Below are 23,703 nucleotides of genomic sequence, written 5' to 3' on the forward strand. Positions count from 1 at the left end.
GGGGGTTGCTAAAGGGTCAATGCTAAATTTATGGTTACATTTTCATACTGACATTAATTTATGCATTTTTTTTTCTTTTTTAATAATAATGAGATTTTAATGAGAAGCACCATCAATCAATCAGTAAATCAATCAATTTTACAAAATTAAAAGCTACTTTGTTGGAAAAGAAAAAAAAATGGGGAGAGAAAAATTAACACTTCTTCAGTGAGAGCTGATGAAAAGTGACTGTAAATGCATTTACAGTGTTAAAGAAGATTTCGGTTTCAAATAAATGCTGTTATTTTGAACTTTCTATTTATCAAAGCATCCTTAAAAAATACTTTCAATTTACTTTCAAACAGCTTTCACTCTGAAATTGTTAGTAAATTTCACAAATAATTCCATCCTTTTTTAGTAAATCTGCTAAAAATTATTGTTAAACATTACTTAAGAACTTTAAAGTAAATATTTTTCAGTTAATGTTAAGCAAATGCCTCTCATGTATTTTCCAGAAATATTTTGTGATAATTTGCTTTATACAATGTACATATAAAAGCCTGCAATTCTGCTGTTTTAGCAAAAGCATGTTATCTTTCTGATGTGTGTAATATTTGTCTCACACAGTGCAAGTTGAGTCTTTATACAATAACAATATAAAGTGTAGCCTCTCAAACATTCTCATTGGTCAGCGAATCCGTATGTCAGACACACTGGCTATCGCCATTGAAATGAATTGATTTGCAGCTTTCTCTAGTCTATCCCAGAGCACAGCACACTAAGAGCACGCTTTAACAGCATGTGTATTTAATTTATCTCAAAATAGTTCTGTTTTCCCCTTTGACTTGAGTGATGATGCAGTCAGCCTTGAAGTTCATAGACATGTGCCCAAAATGTGTGTGTATCTGCATTGATACAAACCTTCTTCCAAACTTATTTTCATATAAAATAACTCGTATGTCTAATTTAAGACTTTAGTTTTAAACGCAATCCTAAACTGGTCTAGTCGAGTCTGGCAGCATCTCATTTCTTCATTTAAGCTGAAAGATGGCAGATACGCACAGCGCTTTTCTCTGAATGAATCTTTGAAGTGCAAATGAGACTTTCTCCTTGGACCTTCTCCAATGAAAATGGCTTTTTCTTCCATTCGTGTCCTGTCAAGAGTTTTATCATTTTGTTGTTTCAGTCAAGCAGCGTATTCCTGGCCTTTCTTCATTTCAAAAGAATTTTATTTACATATTTCCCCCCTCGCTGAAAGTGTAGATTTGGCTTCCTGTTATCTGGATGGAGCCAATATTTATCCGAACCCTCAATGGTTTCAAAACAACAGATTATCAGTGGTCCAGAAATGAAGGTGGAAAGCTAGAAAATGAAAAGGTACTGGAGATTTCCAGCTTTAGTTTTATGAAGTGTGAGGGTGTTGCCAAATGTTTGTGTTTACACCGATGAGCTGAAGAAAAAGCTTTCATCCTGGTTCAAAAACCACCACTGTTCATTCATCTCCAAACGTACAAACCTCTGCCACATCATCTCCAAACAACACCCAACCTCCCTCTCCCTCTCGTTCTCATTCACATCCATAGAATACAGTCAAGTACACTCTAAAAAATGCTGGGTTAAAAACAACCCAACTTGGGTTATTTGGCAACCCAGCGCTGGGTAAATATTGGACAGAACACATGCTGGGTTATTTTGACCCAGCTGGTTGGGTTAAATGTTTTTACCCAACATGCTGGGTTGTTTTAAGTCAGCTATTGTTTAAGAATTATTATATTGCTGGCTTAAAATGGACTGGAAATTAAAAATCACACACAGAATTACTAGAGGCAACAACAATAATCAAAAGATGAACATTTATTGTTAAGCAAGATCACATGGACAAAATGCAAGACACATTGAATTTATTTGGGTGAATATAGCATAGTTTACAATATTACATATATTTAAACAAGTTTAACAAGCATTTTAGACATAAAATATGTAACATTTAAATGTAGCATTTTAATTTAAGTGTATTCAACCGTTCTCTGTAATCGCTTTTCACCAAAATAGTGTTAATTCTCGTGCCGGTGTGTCACCGAAATCTGAGCCGGTGAAGGGTTGCTGTTCGCCGGATGAACTGCGAACTTCAGACCGCGGCCTCACGTTTCACTCGTAGCTGAATGTTCACTCGTTCTTATGTTGCATTGCATAAAATAATACAATTTATAGCACAGTAAAGTCTTTATAAATGAAATAAAAAGTATTTATTTCGCTGAAGAAGTGCACCAAATCGGCAGCGCTGAGAACCGCTCTGTCCTGTGGACTCAAAAAGCCTGCGATCTGACTGTAACTCAGCAGCTGGGTTGTTTCATCAGAGACAGGCTCAACCCAGCGATTGGGTAGAAAAAAAATAACCCAGCATTAAAAATGACCCAGCAACTTAGTTACAGAAAAACTACCCAGCATCTGGGTAAAAATATTAAATACAACCCAATAAAATGACCCAACAAGCTGAACCCAGCAATTGGGTTTAAAAAAAAAAATAACCCAGCAACTTAGTTACAGAAAAACTACCCAGCATCTGGGTAAAAATATTAAATACAACCCAATAAAATGACCCAACAAGCTGAACCCAGCAATTGGGTTTAAAAAAAAAAATAACCCAGCAACTTAGTTACAGAAAAACTACCCAGCATCTGGGTAAAAATATTAAATACAACCCAATAAAATGACCCAACAAGCTGAACCCAGCAATTGGGTTTAAAAAAAAAAATGACCCAGCAACTTAGTTACAGAAAAACTACCCAGCATCTGGGTAAAAATATTAAATACAACCCAATAAAATGACCCAACAAGCTGAACCCAGCAATTGGGTTTAAAAAAAAAAATAACCCAGCAACTTAGTTACAGAAAAACTACCCAGCATCTGGGTAAAAATATTAAATACAACCCAATAAAATGACCCAACAAGCTGAACCCAGCAATTGGGTTTAAAAAAAAAAATAACCCAGCAACTTAGTTACAGAAAAACTACCCAGCATCTGGGTAAAAATATTAAATACAACCCAATAAAATGACCCAACAAGCTGAACCCAGCATTTGGGTTTAAAATAATAATAATAACCCAGCATTTTTTAGAGTGTATGTATAAAATACAATGCCATGGTTAATATACAGCTTGTGAGATCATATTATACATCATTCTCTTGTTAAAATTAGGGAATTATTGGGCCTATACTTGTATGTCTGTGCATAAGACATAAGATGGTCTTAACTGGTGTTAGATAGCTTGTTACTGGTAGCTTGTTGTAGGCTGTACATCTTAACCACTGTAGGCATGATAAAACCAGCATGAAAGTCACCAAAACTAGTTTATAGCGAATTTGCCCTTGTTAAAAAAGTAGACAAATAAATGGATTTAATCTGATTCAGAGGTGGACATTAAGAAGTACCGTTGAAAGAAAATGTCTAAACAATTCACTGGTCCATTGACAACATCCAAAAACAAGAAACATCATTTAAAAGTCTAAAACCTTAAATCTCTTTCTGATGTTTTAGACTTGCATTTGCAAAATAATTTGAGTGCCCATATCTCACAGAGACTTCAGGGTGGGAGCCTATAAAGCACACAGACTATAAATAGTGACACCCTAACCTCCTAACCACACCCTAGCAACCACCCCATAGACTTCCATTGAACAAGGATGAGAGGAAAATCTCTGGATCAGAACATCGTAAAAGACAAGCGTGTTGGCTTGTTTTTTTTTGTTTTTTTTACTCAGACTGATAAGTAGTCTTTAAATATCTGACAACTACCTAACCACACCCTAGCAACCATTTAAAGCAACCTAGCAACCATATAGTAAAATTAACAAGCTAAATTTCTGCATTAGACCATCATACCCACCCAACTGTTTTGGGAACATTGTTTTGAAATGTATCTAAAATGTTAAATTGTCCAGTCTTCTAACCACACCCTAGCAACCACCCCATAGACTTCCACTGAACAAGGATGAGAGGAAAATCTCTGGATCAGGACATCGTAAAAGACAAGCGTGTTGGCTTGTTTTTTTTGTTTTTTTTTACTCAGACTGATAAGTAGTCTTTAAATATCTGACAACTACCTAACCACACCCTAGCAACCATTTAAAGCAACCTAGCAACCATATAGTAAAATTAACAAGCTAAATTTCTGCATTAGACCATCATACCCAGGTAACTGTTTTGGGAACATTGTTTTGAAATGTATCTAAAATGTTAAATTGTCCAGTCTTCTTGTTGTGATTATAATGTTACTGTATGTAAAGGTTACAAGAGCGTTTCTTACACCGTTCTATCATTTATTTGTAATATTATAAGATTGTTAAAATGTCCAGTTTTCTTGTCGTGAATTGAACATCATTTAAAGGTTACAATAACATTTCTTACAACGTTCTATTAAAGTTGTGATAACCATACCAACTGCCTAGCCACACCCTAGCAACCATTTAGAGGAGGACCCTAGCAACCATATAGTACAACGAATAAGCTATATCTCTGCATAGAAAAAAAAAAAAAACATTTGTTAGTTGGCTCTTTTGACTCAGACTGTTAGCAGGCTTCAGGTATCACCCTGGCAATTGTCTAGCCATGCCCTAGCAACCATATAAAGGACCCTAGCAACCACATGGCACTGTGAATAAACCATTTTCCAGCTCCAGAACTCCAAAGTGATATGTGATTTGGCACTTTTGACTCAGGCTGTCCAATCAGGCTTTCTCAAACCAACATCAAAGTTTGTTCGCAAACTTTAGCCTCTAGTTTGATGTTTATATGTTTTCTAGGAATTATAAAATACTACCACAAATAGGTTTTAAAACGATGTGCATGCATACAGCAGAGAATCAATGCTGACCCGGCACTGAACCCTGCCATAAAAATGATGGATACCTGTGGAGTTTGGATACTGTTCAGCTTCCGCTAAACCCTGGCTAGTAGAGGTGTGTGTGTGTGTGTGTCAAGGAAGCAAGGTAAATCTCATCTAACTGAATATAATTGGTTGGGTGACCTCAGCGTCTTTAAGTCCCAAAATGAAACTGCTCAGATTTCTCTCATCTCCCACACACAAACTCTTGTCAGCGACAGCTGGGAGGAAATGGGTCAGCCAAAGACGGCAGATCTTAACCGTCTCCTTGCTGTTTGTGTGTGTTTACTTTAAAGAACAAAAAAAGATAATATCATGTTTGTCATCTTCTCAGTGAATTGCATTCCTATTACAACGTTTCCTAACATTGTGCTGTTTTTCTTGCTTCGTTTTAGTAAATATTTGAATTAGAAAAAGCACTTTACTTCCTTGATAAACATGCTTCATAATGGCGTCTGTACCATTTTACCACCAACTCTGTTAGATAAGATCCAGAAATATATTCTGCACTTATTTGAGGTCAATAAATAATGTAGATTGCAAACTGGGTTGACTTCAAGTAAAAGCAGAAATTTTACATCGGTAATAGGACAAACAGTTGAATCTAAAATCTGAGACCACTAGTGAAAATTTTTGTCTGTTGTTTTTTATTTATTTATTTTATTATTATTATTATTTTACATTTAGGTTTACGGAAACTTTAGACTCTTGTTTATTTATTAATATATTTAATTTAATATTGTAATTGTATTTTAATTAATATTTAATAATGTAATTATTTTACTTAATAGTATTATATTATATTATATTATATTATATTATATTATATTATAAGTAATTCTTAATAAATTATTTAATACTATAATTTTATTTAATACTCTGATACTCTATTTATTGTTAAAATGTCATCAAATTTACAATAACCATCATATCATCAGAGTAATTTGAGTTTAATATATTAAAAAAAAAAAATGTATCCTGCAATTGTTACATTTCTACATTATTTAACCCATAAGAATTAGTTTTCTTGGCATCAGTTGATCTGTACAGGTTGGTTTTATGGAAGGTAAATACAATTTTTGACGAATAAAACCAGTTAATTTAGATGTTGCTATTTTTTAGTTTGACTTTGAGTTTATTAGTATTAGCCAGCATAATTTGAAAAAAAAAAGCAAGAACCAAAACTTTTCTACAAAGAGTTAACATGGTCAGTGTCAAATTTGATTAGTGGCCTAGAAATTAATTTTCAATAATTTGATTTACATTTTTTATCAAATCCCTAAAACCTCCTCTTTATTTCCAGGATTAAATTAGATTTTAAACCTCGAATCAAAGATGTGGTCAACAAAACCTGTTGAGTTTTCGGATTGGAGGAGCAGAAAATGAATACTTACTGGTGACGCCAGCTGGAAAGTTTTGATGAATCGTTATGAAAGAACACTACTGTGATTTGATTTTATGTCGAAGATTAGATTTAGCCTTGTTCTGTCTGATTGTTCTTTCTCAAGGGCTTGTTTTCTGAGTTGTTTATGTTGTTGTATGGAGCTCTTTCTACATGGGGTTTGTTTGACAGATGTGTTTGGATCTAGAGATCATGCTAGAGCGATTGCAGATGAATACTGCAAAAACAACCAAGAAACCCTCTCTCTCTCTCTCTCTCTCTCTCTCTCTCTCTCTCACACACACACATGCTACATTTATCTTCATTTTTTTAGGCATGGGCTTGGTCCAAGCTTTCCAAACGTATTAATACATCTCAGACATGTGATATAGAAGGCATGCCGAGGCCAATAATGACATAAAAGAAATACGACAAAAAAAGAGTTGCTTTTTATAGAAACTTTCTATTTTGAGAGGCACTAAACCAAGACTCATAACTTGGTTGTTAACAGCATCCATTCAAAGACAGTGATGACTGTGTTCTGTGTCTTTCATCAGAACCTTATTGAGCTGTTGTGGTTTTTAGAGCAATAATTGCATAATTGTATAAAGTTGATGAGTGATGGATGAAGTCGTTCATCAGGGATTTGCTCTGATTCTCTGTGATTTTAACTCACTTTCTCTGTTTTTTCTCCCGTCAGTCGTGTGTCCGATGTTGTGTAAGAACGGAGGAGTGTGCGTACAGAAGGATCAATGTCTCTGCCCGCCCAACTTTACTGGGAAGTTCTGCCACATCCCCGTCTCCACCAATCACATCGAGAGACCGTCGACGAGTGCTGTGGATTCAGCCAATCAGCCGATGACGTCTGAGTACATACTGCCTCTGCAGACGCCTGAGCAGATCAACACCAATGGTGAGAGGATCTGTGTTTTTCAGTAAATATTTCTTACGGCGGATTCGCTTTTTTTTTTTTGAGGTCTTTGCAAAAAGCACAGTTCATTTAACGCATGTTGATTTATGGAGGGGCATGTTGTCACACAATGATGTTCAGTCATGTCAGTCTGAGAGAAATAGTTTTAAATACTATTTGAATTGCGCTTTTTAAGTTCTACCTGAAGTTAAAAGACATTTCAACAACATATCGGCATTTCAAATATTTTGAAGCATGTGAAATGGTTTTGACCTTGTGAAAAAGAAGTGTGCTTCAAATCTCAAAAGTACAAAAACAGCAATTAATATAATGTTAGTTAAATAAAACGCCACTTAAGTGTACTTGAAGAGAGCATGCACTACTTTCATGACTGTTTCTTAAGTAGAGTTTTAAAAAGTTTTACTTTAGATAATGTTTTATATTTAAATATTCATAATCTTTTGTCAAGTTTTAAAGAAGTACACTTATTTTGATGTGTTGACAACCATACTAAAACGCATGTAAAGTACTTTATTATCATTTTAACTAGTGTGTTATTCAATATTAGATTTAAATAATATTTTATTAAATGTATTTAAATTGCAACTTCATTATTACAAATGTGTAATTAAATATATGTTCAAAATACGTGACATACACGTACATTAGACAATAGAATGCAATAAATTACATTTTAAAATACACTTAAATACTACTTACAGCAAGTGGGTCAAATACCATTCTTAAGTTAAACTAATTGCATTGTAATATACATTTAAAATTCAAATGTATAAAATTTAACTATAGTTAATTTTGATTTGATTGCAATTAACATGCAATTAAATGTCTAAAAACTTGACATTCAGTTTGCATTTTAAGTATATCAAATATCATATATTTTTAAAGTGTATTATTTCCGTAATAAGTATGGTTTTTAAAAGTGTGCATCTTTTTTCACAAGGGTACAGCAAATTTTAACAATTTAAGCAAAATTAGAAAAATAGACCCTATTTTACAAACACACCCTGTTTCATCAAAACTTTTACAGTGTTAGGATACATCAAATTAGCTTAAGATTCTCATCGAGGGAGGGTAATATGTGTTTTGGCACTGTAGTCTGTTGTGTAACTCATGGCCGCATACGGATCCAGACTCTTGTGATGGTGAAAAATGACTGTGTCACAGTCTGGCGACATTTATTTTCTGTTTTCATTTGGCTGCTGCTCTCAATTTGGATGTGATCCGTAAATGGCAGCATCGGAGTCCTGTGAGGAATTAAAGCAGAAACACGGCTGATGCATCACGCAGATGTCAGTTACACCTGGAATATGTGAGCGTGTGGTGCTTGAATAGATCATGTGTCTCGTGTGTGGGTTTGTTGAGGCAGAATGACGTCAGGGAAACCACCGTGTCCACAGTTTTTACTCTGAAATCTGCTCTGGGTTATGTTTACTACACAACTATTACAGAAGGTCCAAACGCTCACTGAGCATTGCAATAAAAGCCTGGAGGTGAAAACCTTTTAAATTTGAAAGTCAGGGTACATTAAACTTATTTTGTCTTCTGGGAAACATGTAGGCTAAGTACCGTATTGTCCCGAATATAAGACGATGTTTTTTTCTTGGAAATACATCTGAAAAAACGCGGTCGTCTTATATTCAGGGTCTAGACTTTGACATGTCAATAATACACCCACAACAATAGGTGGCGCCAAATACGCATAAAACGAGTGTGCCATGAAATACGTAATGTATGTCTTAAATCGTGAAAAAAAATCGTGAATCAAATCGAATCGTGAGTTGAGTGAATCGTTACATCCCCATTCAACACTACCAAATATCCCACTTGACGTTAATCTCGCACACAAAAAAAAATCTAAACCAATCCCTCAATTACTAAAAAGTATAGCATATGATAAAATGTTTTAGAAGATGTTAGTCAAGTATTTTATTCACGTCATTCCTAAGAAGCCGAGTGTATCTAGTGTTTACAGATAAACCCTTACAGGACCTTTGACCTAAATGACCTTACAGGCATTTAACCCTAATCTCAATCTGGCAACCGTCGCTCAGTGACATGCCGCAGACTCTGCTGATGGAACGCCGCGTGTTTATTTTCTGAGTTGGTTTATTTAATCAGGCAGTCATGATAAATGTGTTTCCATCTGTCATTGAGTGTCAGGTGAGCTCATGGTTTTGGCAGAGAGACACATGAACAAGCAGACGAAGGCGACCGCTGTATCGCTCCAAAACTGATAAGCTACGACAACAACAAAACCTCACAAAGTGATCAGGAGAGACAATGTGAATTTAATTTCAATTCCAGTTTCAGACCTGATGTGTTGATCTAACCGGTGACAAGTCTGGCCTGCGACGTGTCAGAAATGTGTGATTAGATTAATTTAGCTTTAACTTTTGAAGGAATATTCCAGGTTGAGATTTATCAATTGCATCTCTGGCGTGTTGTCATCACAGACAATAATTTTGGCTTAAAGTTGAAGTCTATTGAGCAAGTGTTCTGGATGGTATAGAAAGTGATTTTATCACACTAGATTCATGTTAGCTATAATATACTCTTGTATTTGTTTTTTTTTTATATTGCTGAAAAACTGCTGACACTGATATTAAAATAATGTGCATTAGTTCTGAAATTAAGCAGGGCTTCTGCAGGTTTTTTAAAGGTAAATTTAAGAAGTTTAAAGAATAAATTGAATGGAACACAAAGTCATTATGTCTCTAAATGTAAATACATATTTGTAAATACATCTTCCAAAATATCTCAGTGTGTTTTTGTTTTTTTTTTGCGGTGTGAAACAGTTAAAGATAAAAGAGCTATTCAAGCAATATACAGTATTGGAAAACAAAAATACTAAGGAAGATATATTTTTTTTGCAGTGCATGCAACATTTAATACCATGACGTTATACATTTAAGATAGTATGCTCTGATTTAAGACCTGAAAGCGTGAATTTAAGACCTTTTTTAAGACCTAAAGCATATACACAACACAACATGAATTAACATTTTGGGATATGTTTCCCAAAAGCATTGTTAACTAATTATGTTCATTCATTACAATATAGTTCAACGAACATTCATAAACCTCATAGCAAACTTACGTGGTTGGAACCATAGTTAATTCTTTTTTTTTTTTTTTAATCTAAAAATTCTTAAATCAAAATAAGTTACTAAATGAGTACTCTTTTCCAGTAAAAATATCTAAACATTCTTAAATCAAGATAAATGTACATTTATTCTTGTTTTAAGCATAAATTCACTTAATTGTAATACATTGTTTCAGAAAAAGAGAACAAGAATATATATATATATATATATATATATTACTATGTACCATGCAATGGTAGTTAAAAATAACCGGCTTAAACCTCTTAGTGGAAATGCTACACTTTTTTAATGCTACACTACTTGTATTATTTTCAGTGCAAGGTGCCAGTAAACCCTCCAGCTTTCAAACTAAAAAGCACTCATATTGTGCAAGTGGTGACTTGGATCGGGGTTATGAGCACTAAACACCGTCTGCACTGTTGTGTAACAATCTGAATCCCAAACTGAACCTGGTGTTCCCAGATGGGGTTGCAGGGATGTTCGTCCAAACAAATAAGGCCCATGTTGTGCCTGTCTTTTCTAGGCCTTTATTATCACAGAGCCGTTTTCATATTGTCTTTAGACCTCAAATCATCTTTTATAAAACACAGAGGACTGGAAAGCGCCGACATTGTATTTAGCGCCTGTTTGGCGAGGAGGGGTTTCTCTGGTTTTGCCAGGTTTAGTTTGTGAGAGGCAGAAGGTAATGGTGACTCACAGCTCGAACACACTTCAGGAGAATGAGTCTTCTGTATGCAGAGATCCGAACTCGGATGCTCTCTATATCTTTCTCTTTCTCTCTCTGTTATTTCTGGAGCATCGGTCTATTTATGTGAGAAACAGTAAACACATTAATCTTGCTTTTTCTTTTGCTCCGTCCTGAGTATGTGAGAGTGATTTAGTGTTATTTGCAGGACTAGGGTTCAGTGCATAGAGTCAGAACATGACCTGTGATGCCAGAGGGCCGGATATTCATTAATGCGTGTTAGCAGTGACCGTAAAGGCTCTTTGTGATGTTTACAAGCATGCTGTGTGGGATTAAAACTGTCTTGGAACATTTTTACCGTGCCATTATTATTATTCATTTATATTTGCTCTTCAAATGCCCCTCACCTGCTGCTGAACAGGTTTTATTTTATTTTATTTTATTTTATATAGTAAACAACCAAACCATAATTTATAAAATATAATTATAATAAAAATAAAAAATAAAATTTATAAAAAACGAATTAACAATAATTAACAAATTATTATTATTAAATGTGTATTTATTTATGTATTTATCATCTATCTATCTATCTATCTATCTATCTATCTATCTATCCCCCATAACTAGTTGTGGCATACAGCTTAATTATAAAGAATAATGAATGTAGTGTATTGTGTTGCTCGTGTCCCAGATCCAGACTTTCATTCTAAATTATGAAAACCCACCATAAAAAATATAAATTATTGCATTTTTAAAACAAAGAATGATTTATTCATTTTAGTATTTATTATTATTGTTGTTGATTATTTATTAAGTGCTTTCTATTATTTTTCACATAAACTGCAACCCACAGTTGTGACATAATTTTTATTGCAATGGTTACACTACAAAAAAAAAAAATATATATATATATTCATTCAGAAATTGCACATACATTTTGCAAATAATTACAAAAAAATGGCAAGTAACACATTGAATTAAACATGAAATTGTGAAGACATTGTAAAACAGTCCAGTAATCTTTGTTTCATTATAACTTAGAAATAATATTTTTTTAAATTGTACTAATAAATAAACAGTTAGTGTACTTATTATCATGCAGACAACAGTGTCAATAAGGAGCTGCTTGAATGAAATGTGAGTCATGTTATGTGTGAACACAATGTTTTTATTGAGCATCATTTCTAATGAAAGTGTGAAAATGTTATTTAATTGTGTGCATTTAGGATGCATAAAATGCTGGTTATGAGCTTCAGCGAGAAAAAGGAGTCTGCAATTTTATTCCAAATCTCTTTAAATTGTCATAAATTGTCCACAAATTGTAATTTTGCTAATAAACACAGTACGTCGTTTAAATAATTTAACATCAAATTGCATATGACACTGTGGTGGGAATTCTCATTATTTTCACGAAAAAAATGAGTAAACTAGCCATGTATGTCTACACACTGTTGGATATTGTTAGTGCACACATGTAGTTAGAGAGTATGTTCTGGAAGAACTCTTGATTTCTTCAGTGTGTTTCTGTGTCTGATCCGGTGTCTCTGTCTGTCAGCGTCCCCGATGGTGAAGGTGCGAGTCCAGCATCCTCCAGAGGCCAGTGTGAAGATCCACCAGGTCTTAAAGGTGGGCTACGGCCCCACCGTCCACGAGCACTCAGAAACCGTGACCTGGTCCGCGGGGCTCTCAGGGGCCCGTCCTCACCAGCTGCCGGGAGAGAGAGCCGAGGCGGCAGCGCCGCCGAGGGTTCAAGCCCAGACCATACGCGGGGATTCAGTCTACACCGAGACGTCCGGCTTCAAATACTGCTTCAGAGAAGTGCGCAACGGAAAGGTTAGCTTAAAGCTCTTCTGTCTGCATTCCTCATTCGTTTTAGCAGTAGAGCGTCTGGTTCGGTTCTAGTAGGATCAGGACTCGAGCTTGTCTGGACTATGCTGGATGAATCGAGTATGACTTGTTTATTGTGACTCTGTCATGTGATCGTGCTGAACTTCAAATGTAGGTTAGCCAGTGTCGTGAAAACCACTTCCGTCTGCTGAAGTGTGTTCATCCAAGATTGGTTAGCCAGAGTACTCTTATTATAGCACAATTCGTCATTTGTTCAAATGCATGTTGCTGGAAATATGCATTTTTTTCTATGGAACACAATAGTAGTAATTCAACATAATGACAAGGCTGCTGTTTTCCATACAACAAAAGGGGATGAAGACCAGAGACGGTCAAGCTCCCCAAAAGGAACAAAAAAGTAGCACATCACCCTTGTGATAAAGAAGTACACTTTACTTTTAAAAAGAGTACTTATGGAAATGATATACTTTACGAATATACTAAAAAGTCATTAACTATATTCAGTGTTTTCAGACATTTAATTGCATGTTATTTACAATTAAATAAAAATGTGTAATTTAAATTTATATTAAATGCAAGAGGGCTTTTTTGACACTTAAGTAGTATATGTAATTTCATAATTATTTCTATTGTCTTTGAAATATGGTTAGTTAATGGTTAATGTACTCACAAGAATTTATGGTAAACTAAAATATACTTTAAATGCATTTTTAATGTGAATGTAAATACGTGTGTAATGATGAAGTTGCAGATTAGAACATTTAAAATATATTAACTTTAAAATGTAATATCAAATAACAGTTAAAAGTTACATGTGCTTTATAGTATGTTAATCAACACATCAAATTACTGTTTACGTCTTTAAAACACAACAAAAGATTATTAAAACAATAATTTAAAAAGCTCTTTAAAGTAAAACTTTTAATTTGATATTATTACAAAGTGCACTTTTTTTTACAAAAAAATATGTACTTAAGTGTGTTGAGTAACAGTCATGAAAGTGTCTCTTTTTGCACTTAAGTGGCATTTTATATTTTATTAATGTTATGGTTTCTGAAAGTATTTTAATATCAAATAACAGTTAAAAGTTACATGTGCTTTAGTATGTTAGTCAACACATCAAATTACTGTTTACGTCTTTAAAACACAACAAACGATTATTAAAACAATCATTTAAAAAGCTCTTTAAAGTAAAACTTTTAATTTGATATTATTACAAAGTGCACTTTTTTTTACAAAAAAATATGTACTTAAGTGTGTTGAGTAACAGTCATGAAAGTGTCTCTTTTTGCACTTAAGTGGCATTTTATATTTTATTAATGTTATGGTTTCTGAAAGTATTTTTTTTTTTTTTAAATATACTTTTAAGTCACAGATTAAAAATTCTGAAGTACTCTTATATGAAAAGTCTGATACTCGCACCAAAAAAGAATTCTGTCATCATTTACTCACCCTCAAGTTGGTCTAAACCTGTATGAGTTTCCTTTTGTTGGACACAAAATAAACAATATTTTAAATAATTTCAGTAAAAAAACATCTGACAGTAGCCAATATTGACTTGCATAGTATAGGGGAAAAATAGCATGGAAGTCAGTGGCTAAAGTCAACATGCTTTGAGCAACATGAGTAAATTATGAAACAGTTTTAGTTACACTTTATTTTGATTGTCCACTTTAGACAATCTACTAACACCAAGCAACTTTGCAACCAGTATTGGGTAAAGTTACTTTTAAAAGTAATGCATTACAATACTGCATTGCTCCCTAAAAGTAACTAAATGCATTACTTAGTTACTTTTTATGGAAAGTAATGTGTTACATTACTACAAAACACCGGTTTGTTCCTTCTTAACTCATGAATTCACTGATATCAGTTCAGCTGGCTGGTAAAACACATGTCTATCTTGTAAAACAGAAAGTACTGCAGTCGCTGCGTGACTTCAGGAGATAAATATAGCTTTGAGAGTTCTCTGGCAGACGGCTCATTTAAGTCCTGTTACTATATTATTATTACAACAGTCAAGGTGTCGCCATTAGCCCTCCGTCAGCCGTCTGGCTAAACATTACAACATATTTACACTCATCTGGGCTGGGCTTGCTTGTTTGTTTGTTTTTAAAATGGAAAAGTTCTGTTTTTGGCAAAAGTAAAAGCCCCTTCACACCGAAAGTGAAATGAATAAGCCTCAGGTATTTTCTCGTAAATATAAAAGTAATGCGTTACTTTACTAGTTACTTGAAAAAAGTAATCTGAATACATGAGCATTGTAATGTAATGTGTTACCCCCCAACACTGTTTGCAACTGCATGTCATCTAGCAGTCATTAGAGTATTAGTGAGTGTCTGCTTAAATGATAAGTTCCAGAATAAAATTGTCCTGATAATTTACTCACCCCCATGTCTTCCAGGATTCACACATTCCAGGACTTTTCGCCATATAGTGGACTTCAACGGTGGCCTACGATTTCAAGGTCAAATTGCAGTTTCAAAGTGAACATGCAAAAAAATGCCCTTTACAACAAAAGTTAAAACAATGATGTCGGATGATTTTAAAGTTGGAGGAGAAAATGAGATGGCGTTTTTAACCAAAGTACAAAGACGAAGAACTAACCGTACATGATCTTTCCAACAGGATTACGTTATGTGTGAAGACGCACATCGCAGAGCTAGAGCAAGCCGAGCATTTGTGGTTAAAAAGAGTATAAATATTATTTGTTTTCAGAAAATGACAGATCGTTTGGCTAGATAAGACCTTTATTCCTCGGCTGGGATCGTGTAGAGCTCTTTGAAGCTGCATTTTGACGTTAAAATCGTTGGCCACCATTGAAGTCCACTATATGGAGAAAAGTCCTGGAATGTTTTCCTCTTTAAAAAAAAACTTAATTTCTTTGCGACTGAAGAAAGAAAGACGTGAACATCTTGGATGACATTGGATGATTTATTTTTTTATCCTGGATGTGGACTTATCCTTTAGCTCTTCACTCCATGCCCAATTCAGTTGTTTGAGTGAATGGATAAGTGAAGGATTGTGTGTTTTCTGCTCCGCCCCACAGTGCAGTTCTCCGTTGCCTGGTCTGAGGAGTCAGGAGATGTGCTGCAGGGGTGTTGGGAAGGCCTGGGGCATCAACGAATGCACGCTCTGTCCCGCAGTCTTAGGTGAGAGTCTGCACATGGAGTATGTCAGCACTGTCAGACAGGCCTGGAGGGTTACAACTATAAATCATCTGAGCGATTATAGCTGCACAGTTTGTACTTAGAGCACAAAGAGGCAACAAAACACCGGTTTGTTCCTTCTTAACTCATAAATTCACTGATATCAGTTCAGCTGGCTGGTAAAACAGAAAGTACTGCAGTCGCTGCGTGATTTCAGGAGATAAATATAGCTTTGAGAGTTCTCTGGCAGACGGCTCATTTAAGTCCTGTTACTATATTATTATTACAACAGTCAAGGTGTCGCCATTAGCCCTCCGTCAGCCGTCTGGCTAAACATTACAACATATTTACATTCCTCATCCACTTGATGAATGCTGCAACCTTTAATAGAAACTGACTTCAGCACCCCTATCATTTATTAAATATAGTGACATGCAATGACATAACCCATGATTTTTTGGAGAAATTAATGCAGATACAAAGCATGCAAAACATACATTTTGTTATACTGCTGTATATGGGGTAAGTTGTCACAATGGGATATGCAATATGCAAAAGCTTTATTTGAGGAATGGATTACAATTTAAAAGGATAGTTTACCCAGAAATGATCTCAGGTTTTTTGAGATGTTAATGCAGATCAAAACATGCAGTCTTTATCATGCAGTTTTTTGTAACACTGTGGGGTAAGTTGTCACAATGAGAGTATACAGTATGCATAGCAAAATTAGCATATAACAACAATTTAACTATATATATATCCATTCATATAACTATGAAACACATTTAATGGAACAATTCATGGAACAGAAATAAAAAAAAAAAAGATGCACAATTATCAAACTGTCTGTAATTGCAATTGTAAAATGGGAGTTAATAATTACATAAAATTATAACAACTTTCCGCAATAAAAATGTGACATCCTCCCTAGACCTGACATATTTTTTCTAATAGCTGTTGGATAAATAAGTAAATACAGTAAATATGATGATATTGTAACTAGGAAAAAAAATCACATTTAAGAGGGTTTTTATAGAGAAAAGCATTTATTAATAATGCAGTTGATCAGTGCTATTTTAGTATCGTTGATATAATATTATATTTTTGTTGATCTGGGGCGTGTCTACTCGTGATGTGGAGGAGAGAGCTTTCAGTGCATGGGACGGACATTAGCCGAGCCGGGCGACAGAGAGATAGAGATGGCGGATAAAAAACAAAAGAGGAAACCGTCTGCGGAACGATAAGGCAAGAAGTAGGATCCGTGTAAATATCGGATCAGCTTTCCAGCGCTGGAGAGAACTCAAGGAGCGGAGGCCTGTGATCGGACGCCGAGGTTGCTTTGTTTCTTCTCAATAGGTGAGTGACACCGTGTCTACAACAGCTAAAGTCTGCCTACACTGGACGCGATCAAACGACCGTTGAAAACCATTTGAAATTTGTGTCAGCACGTCATAAATAGAACCCGGCAGCAGTTTTCTGTCGGGGATTTGTTGCTCCGCGCCGCTCACGTCCGTAGACACGGTGTAACATTGGTTTTGCTTTGTTTCACAGAACTAATCGTTGCCTGGGTTGCGTACATATATGTGGGGCGGAGCTATCAAAATAGGGGCAAGACCCTTTTGGGGTAGGGGCGTGTTTGTTTTGGTGATTTCAAATATCAACATTGGCTACCAGAAATCACTTACTCTGCCTTTAATGAAATAAAAGGCCACTTAAGTGACTTAATGAGAGACACTTTTATGGCTGTTTCTTAACAGTCTTTTAAAAAGTGCACTTTGTAATAATGCCAAATTAAAAGTTTTCCTTTAAAGTACATTTTAAATTGTTTTAATAATCTTTTGTCGTGTTTTAAGGAAGTATGCACTTGTTGACTGACATACTAAAGCACATTTTAAGTGTAATAATTGTAACTATAGTGTGTCAAATAATATCACATTTAAAGTTAATGTATTTTAAATGTAATAAATTGCAAGTGTGTAATTACAAATATATTTAAATATATGACATACAAGTTTCAAGAGAAATTACATTAAAGTATTTTTGGTTTACTATAAATGCAGGACATTCAGCAGTAATTTTTAACAAAAAGTTTTTTTCAAATTGAAATGAAATTACATATAAAGATGTACTGAAGTCCTACTTAAGTGGGTCAGAAAACACTCTTAAATTCAATTAAAATATAAATGCAAATTATATTTTCATGTAATTGTAAATACCATGCAATTAAGTGTCTAAAAACTTCACGTTCATTACAGTTTAAAAGTGTACTTCTTTTTTCTCAAGGGTTGCCGTATAAATAAACAAATCCCTCTGTATTTAAACTGTAAACCTATACATTAAGTTATATACAGTATATGCATGCACATAAGCTACATATTCTCACATGTGAGTACAAAGCCAGAATGTGGCTTTAATGAAATATAGTGTCGGGATATTTTGTGTTATTGTATTTGTTTCAGCCTCCAGTCTTGCTGATGAATCACTTGTTAATTATCTGCATGTTTTTCCTCTTTCTCGGTTTGATTTTCCTTTTGCACACATTATTAAACTAGCTGCAGTTTGACAGATGTGTCCGTACGTCTTGCTAGAGATCAATGTGCTCTTATCTCATCAGGAAACACTGTTAATGGACAGGGAAGCTGCCCGAAAGGCTTCGAGAGGGTCAACGGGACGCAGTGTGTGGGTAAGAGTCCTCGCCCCGTCCTCCTGTGCTAGATTGATCCTAGCGTTCACAGTGATCTCTCGCCGGCCAAAACACATTTTAGGAACATGCAAACAAACACTTTGTTCTTCCTTCCTTCCTCCAGAGGTCAGCCAAATACATCAGTCTCTAAAGACGGTTTAATGGTTGCTGCACACATCTAGTTTTGTGTAAATACTGAAACTGAAGCAGATGCTCTTCTCAGTCTCGCTCGTTGTGTAGTTCATGCTGCTTTAATGCTGTGGAGCCGATGTGATAAGTAGACATTTAATTGATCGTTTTATTCAAAGTGACTAACACAGCACAATCCGCATTGAGAAGAGGGTTGAAGTTTGCATTTATAACCCATTTTATTTCCGTAATGTGCCATAATTCTGAGTGAAATGTGAGACGAGACTATTTTATCTATTGGAGATCTAAATCCCAAAATGGGAATAGAAATTGAATGAATACTTTCATAATGCATGTATTATAATTTATAGAAAATTAAAATATAATTTTTAAATTATAATATAATTAAAATTTTATAACTTTATTAAAGCATAATTTCATAGTTCAAATATATTTATGATATGTTTGTTTATTTATTGAATATTATTTTATTTTTATTTATTCTTTAAAATTTCATTATTTATTTTTTATGTTATTTTTGAATTTATTTATTCGCATATTTTGACTACCATGGAGTTATTTGAATTACAGTTTGGCACATATCATGTATGCTTCGGTTTGGCTTTTGAAATACATACTGAGGAGCTAAATTTAAAGGAGAAAAAAAATGCCTTACATAGCTGTTAACTCCAGGTTTTCTCACATGGTAGTAATTATGACGGAATTAATCTTTCACAATTTGTCAGTATGTGTGAAATCCAGAGACCACCTTCTCGGGGGAATCTACGGCATTGTTTTCTAATCTTTCTCCTGACCGTAACGGCAGACCAGATAGCTTGATAAACACACTGTAAAAGCAATTTATCAAGACAGAGCTGGAGGTGGTCACAGGGTCAAATAATGACAACTTCAGATTTGTTACATATCTCTCTCTCCGCTACAAACCACAGATTAATTCTGTCATTATGTAACATTAATGGTTCCTGTATTTGCTACATTTGAGGTAATAACATTGTACAACACAGTGCAAGGTATCCTTATGTAAGTACTGAAAAGTTTGTACATGCATGTACACTCTTCAAATTAAAAGTCCTCTATTGGCATTGATGGACAACCTTTAACATCCATGGAACCTTTCCACTGGACAAAAGGTGCTTTAAATTATTAAAATGTTCTTCACACTAAGAAAGTTCTTTTAAGAACTGTTCACTGAAATGTTCTTCAATGGTCCTTTTGGAAGCTTTATTTTTAAGAGTGTATCATGCGGAATCACGTTTTCTTGATCATTATTGTACTGTATAAATATACTGTAACTTTCCGGAAAAAATATATTTTATTGAAAGCGAGCTGCACTTTTACATGTCTGCAAGCTACCGGTTCACCTGTTTGTCTGGACGGGTGCTTCTTCACTCACAATCAGTCTCAGTTATCCATCCAAGTCTACTTAAGTGTGTTAAGAAGTGTGTTAAGCACACTACTTTTTCACAGCGTGAACAATCCAACTCGTCAGGTTATGACAGTCATGTTTCCTCCTCTGGTGTAGATATTAACGAGTGTTTGCAGCCGGGTTTCTGTGAAAACGGGAACTGTGTTAACACCCGAGGGAGCTACAGTTGTGTCTGCAAAGAGGGCTACTTATTGGACGCCTCTCATGGGATCTGCATCTGTAAGTACGGGGCTGTCGGACACCACGGCGTCACCTGAGAGGAGAGCGGCGGCGGGAATATGGCAGGACAGCCAAACCACACAGCTACAGCCTTCAGTCATACACAGACGTAAAGAAATAATTCTCCCAAAAATGGAAATTTGCCAAAAATGCGCTCACCCTCAGGACATCTGCGCCTTGTTTACACTGTCAGTTAAATGTGACCCAATTCCGATTTTTTTGCTCGTATGTGACAGATCGGATGTGTTCTATGACCATGTAAACAGGAAAAAAAATGCATGCATTTGGATATTTCAAGATGAGTTTCAGGCCTCATTCATGTGGAAATAAATCTGATATGTGCCAATGCGACTGTCATGTAAACAGGCAGAACGGAATTTCTGTGGCATTGCATTCTGTACATCATTAAAACTGCGACAATTTTATTCTTTTAATAATTTTAACATATTATTCTCAGGAGGAAGCATGTGTGGAGGCAGTAAATGACAACAACGCAGGAGAACTTTGCATATGTATTTGTTTTTTACAGTCTATGCATATATCGCAAAGCTAGCATCAAGCATATTTCACGTTTGTCCATTTTGGCTGGTGTGTGGTGCAAGAACCCCCCTTTAAGCGTAAGTGTAAACATTTGAATCGAATACGGGTCACAACTGAAAGAACGTGTAAACGGACGGTCAAAAAAAAATCGGATATAGGCAACAAATCAGAATTGGGCATCAAGACCTGCAGTGTAAACGAGGCCTAAGATGTAGATGAGTTTGTTTCTTCATCAGATTTGTAGAAATGTAGCATTGCATCAGTGTCTCAGCAATGGATGCTCTGCAGTGAATGGGTGCCGTCAGAATGAGAGTCCAAACAGCTGATAAAAACATCACAATAATCCACAAGTAATCCACAGCACTCCAGTCCATCAGTTAACATCTGGAGAAGACAAAAGATGAAACAAATCCAGCATTAACCATCAGTTAATGTCTTGTGAAGTGAAAAGCTGTGTGTTTGTAAAAAAACAAATCCATCTTTAAGACGTTTTTAACTTTAAACCATTGCTTCTTGCCAAAATACGAGTTTATAATCCATAACAACACTTCCTGAATATATATATATATATATATATATATATATATATATATAAAACCTTTGCTACGTGTACTGTGTTAGGCTAACCGAGACTTGTCATAGTACTTGCTTATTATTCTCTTTTGTTGGTTTTGATTGCTTCTATTGTCCTCATTTTTAAGTCTCTTTGAATAAAAGCGTCTGCTAAATGACTAAATGTTTCTTACAAACATGCAGCTTTTGGCTTCACAAGATATTAACTGATGGACTGGAGTGGTGTGGATTACTCGTGGATTATTGTGATGTTTTTAACAGCTGTTTGGACTCTCATTCTGACGGCACCCATTCACTGCAGAGCATCCATTGGTGAGCGAGTTGCATTTCTCCAAATCTGATGAAGAAACAAACTCATTTGTATCTTGGATGGTCTGAGGTGAGCATTTTCAGGTACTATACCAAAGCATGAGTTTCAAATCCACACTACAAAGTGCACACAGATGAGTGGAGGTTTTTGGCTGTGTGGCGTTGTGCTTCTGTCTATTCCAGCAGGCATTACTGTGCTCTGCTTGAGAGATGCCTGATGAGTGGAGCTATACTTTTCCCTTTGTCCTGACTCTGCATATGCATCCCTACATCGAGGCCTGTCCTGACTGATCGCTCAGTGTTTTCCTGTGTTTCCCCGTCGATTGGGAGCTGCCTCTTTCTGCCTGAGTTTTTGCATCTGGGAAATTCTGTGACTCTATTTTAATCAGATTTTCTTCTTGTCTGAATCTTGTCAAGACTTCATGTGACTCTGAGCATTTTCATGTGTGTCAGTCAGGTAGGTGTAACTACGTCTCCTGCTGTGTCTGCTTCTGTATATGTGTGATTATGTGCATATTCCTGCAGTGATTTGGGCTGATCTGTATGTCATTTCCAGTGGCTCTGTGGATGATTATTGTATGCCTGGCTCTCCTTTAAACTTTGTTTGTGCTGCAAAACCAAATCAAAGCGCCAAGAGTGTAACGAATGATGTCAGTGTAAAATGAGTAGCAGAACTATTTATCACTTTAGAACTTTTTTAAGCTAGATTTGCGTAAGTATGACGTCTATAACAAACACAACCAACTTAAAGGAATAGTTCACCAAAAAAGAAATCATGTACTCGTGTTGTTTCAAACCCGTATGATTGTCTTTCTTCTGTGGAACACAAACAGAGATGTTTTGCAGAATGTCCAAGCTGCTCTTTTTAGTGATTAATACTGCCAAGCTCCAAAGAAAAAACACCATTAAAAGTTGTGCACTATATTGTAGGCCATACAATAACTTTGTGTAATGAGCAGGCCAAAATTTAAGATGTTTTTCATTAAAAACGTTCCCTCAGCACAATTTTATTTGTTTGTTTAAAAGTAAAATTTCAGTGAATGATGTCTTAAATGTTTAAAGCTATAATTACCCTTGTAGGAAAATAAGTGTGTTTAATTAGATTGAATTGATATAAAAAAAAAAAAAAGCATTTGCAAAAAATATGAAAAAACACTTTCATGACTGTTTATTAACATACGTAAGTGCATTTTAAAAGGTTTAAAAATGCCAAATTAAAAGTTTTACTGTCAAGTACATTATAAATCATTATGTTTTAATAATCTTTAAAAAAAAATGTACTTAAAGTCCAATTAAATGGGTCGAAAAAGCACTCTTACTGTAAGTTCAACTACACTTGAAAAATATAATCGTCTTTATTGAAAATTCTTAATTGAAAATAAAAATAAAATAAAAACTATTTTAAATTATATGATTTTTTTATTTATTTTGTATTATTTACAATTAAATTAAAATTGTATTAAATGTAAATGTGTATACACACAATTACATTTAATATAATTTTCCTTTGTAAATAACATGCAATGAAGTGTTTGTAAACATTAGATTCAGTTCACACTTAAGTCTGTTCTTTTAAAGTATTATTGTTTCTGTAACAAGTACTCTTTTTTTAAAAGTATGCTAAAATGTATTTCTTTTCCACAAGGGTATGGCTGGAGACTTAAGATTTAAAGTTGTATAGACTGATTTTATTGATACCTTTATGGTTACTGTATGCTTTTATTGTATGGATAAGAGCAGCATGATCATTCCTCTAAACTCCTGCTTTTGTGTTCCACAAAAGAATGAAAGTCATAAAGGTTTCAAACGACACGAGGGAGAGGAAATGATGACAGAAT

The 23,703-nt window shown here is 34.9% G+C and overlaps 1 protein-coding gene across 1 annotated transcript in view; it reads left to right on the forward strand.

The window, feature by feature from the left end:
• ltbp4 (latent transforming growth factor beta binding protein 4) overlaps positions 1-23,703 on the forward strand; it is a 79,260-nt gene that overhangs the window by 29,815 nt on the left and 25,742 nt on the right. The window contains exons 6-10 of the mRNA XM_016537340.1: positions 6,946-7,158; positions 12,524-12,801; positions 15,866-15,968; positions 18,580-18,648; positions 20,321-20,443. Of these exons, the coding sequence (XP_016392826.1) occupies positions 6,946-7,158; positions 12,524-12,801; positions 15,866-15,968; positions 18,580-18,648; positions 20,321-20,443 (786 nt within the window). The remainder of the gene's footprint in view (positions 1-6,945; positions 7,159-12,523; positions 12,802-15,865; positions 15,969-18,579; positions 18,649-20,320; positions 20,444-23,703) is intronic.

Source organism: Sinocyclocheilus rhinocerous, unplaced genomic scaffold (genome assembly GCF_001515625.1).
Source record: "Sinocyclocheilus rhinocerous isolate Xijiao unplaced genomic scaffold, SAMN03320098_v1.1 scaffold3870, whole genome shotgun sequence".
In the NCBI taxonomy this organism is placed as follows: domain Eukaryota; kingdom Metazoa; phylum Chordata; class Actinopteri; order Cypriniformes; family Cyprinidae; genus Sinocyclocheilus; species Sinocyclocheilus rhinocerous.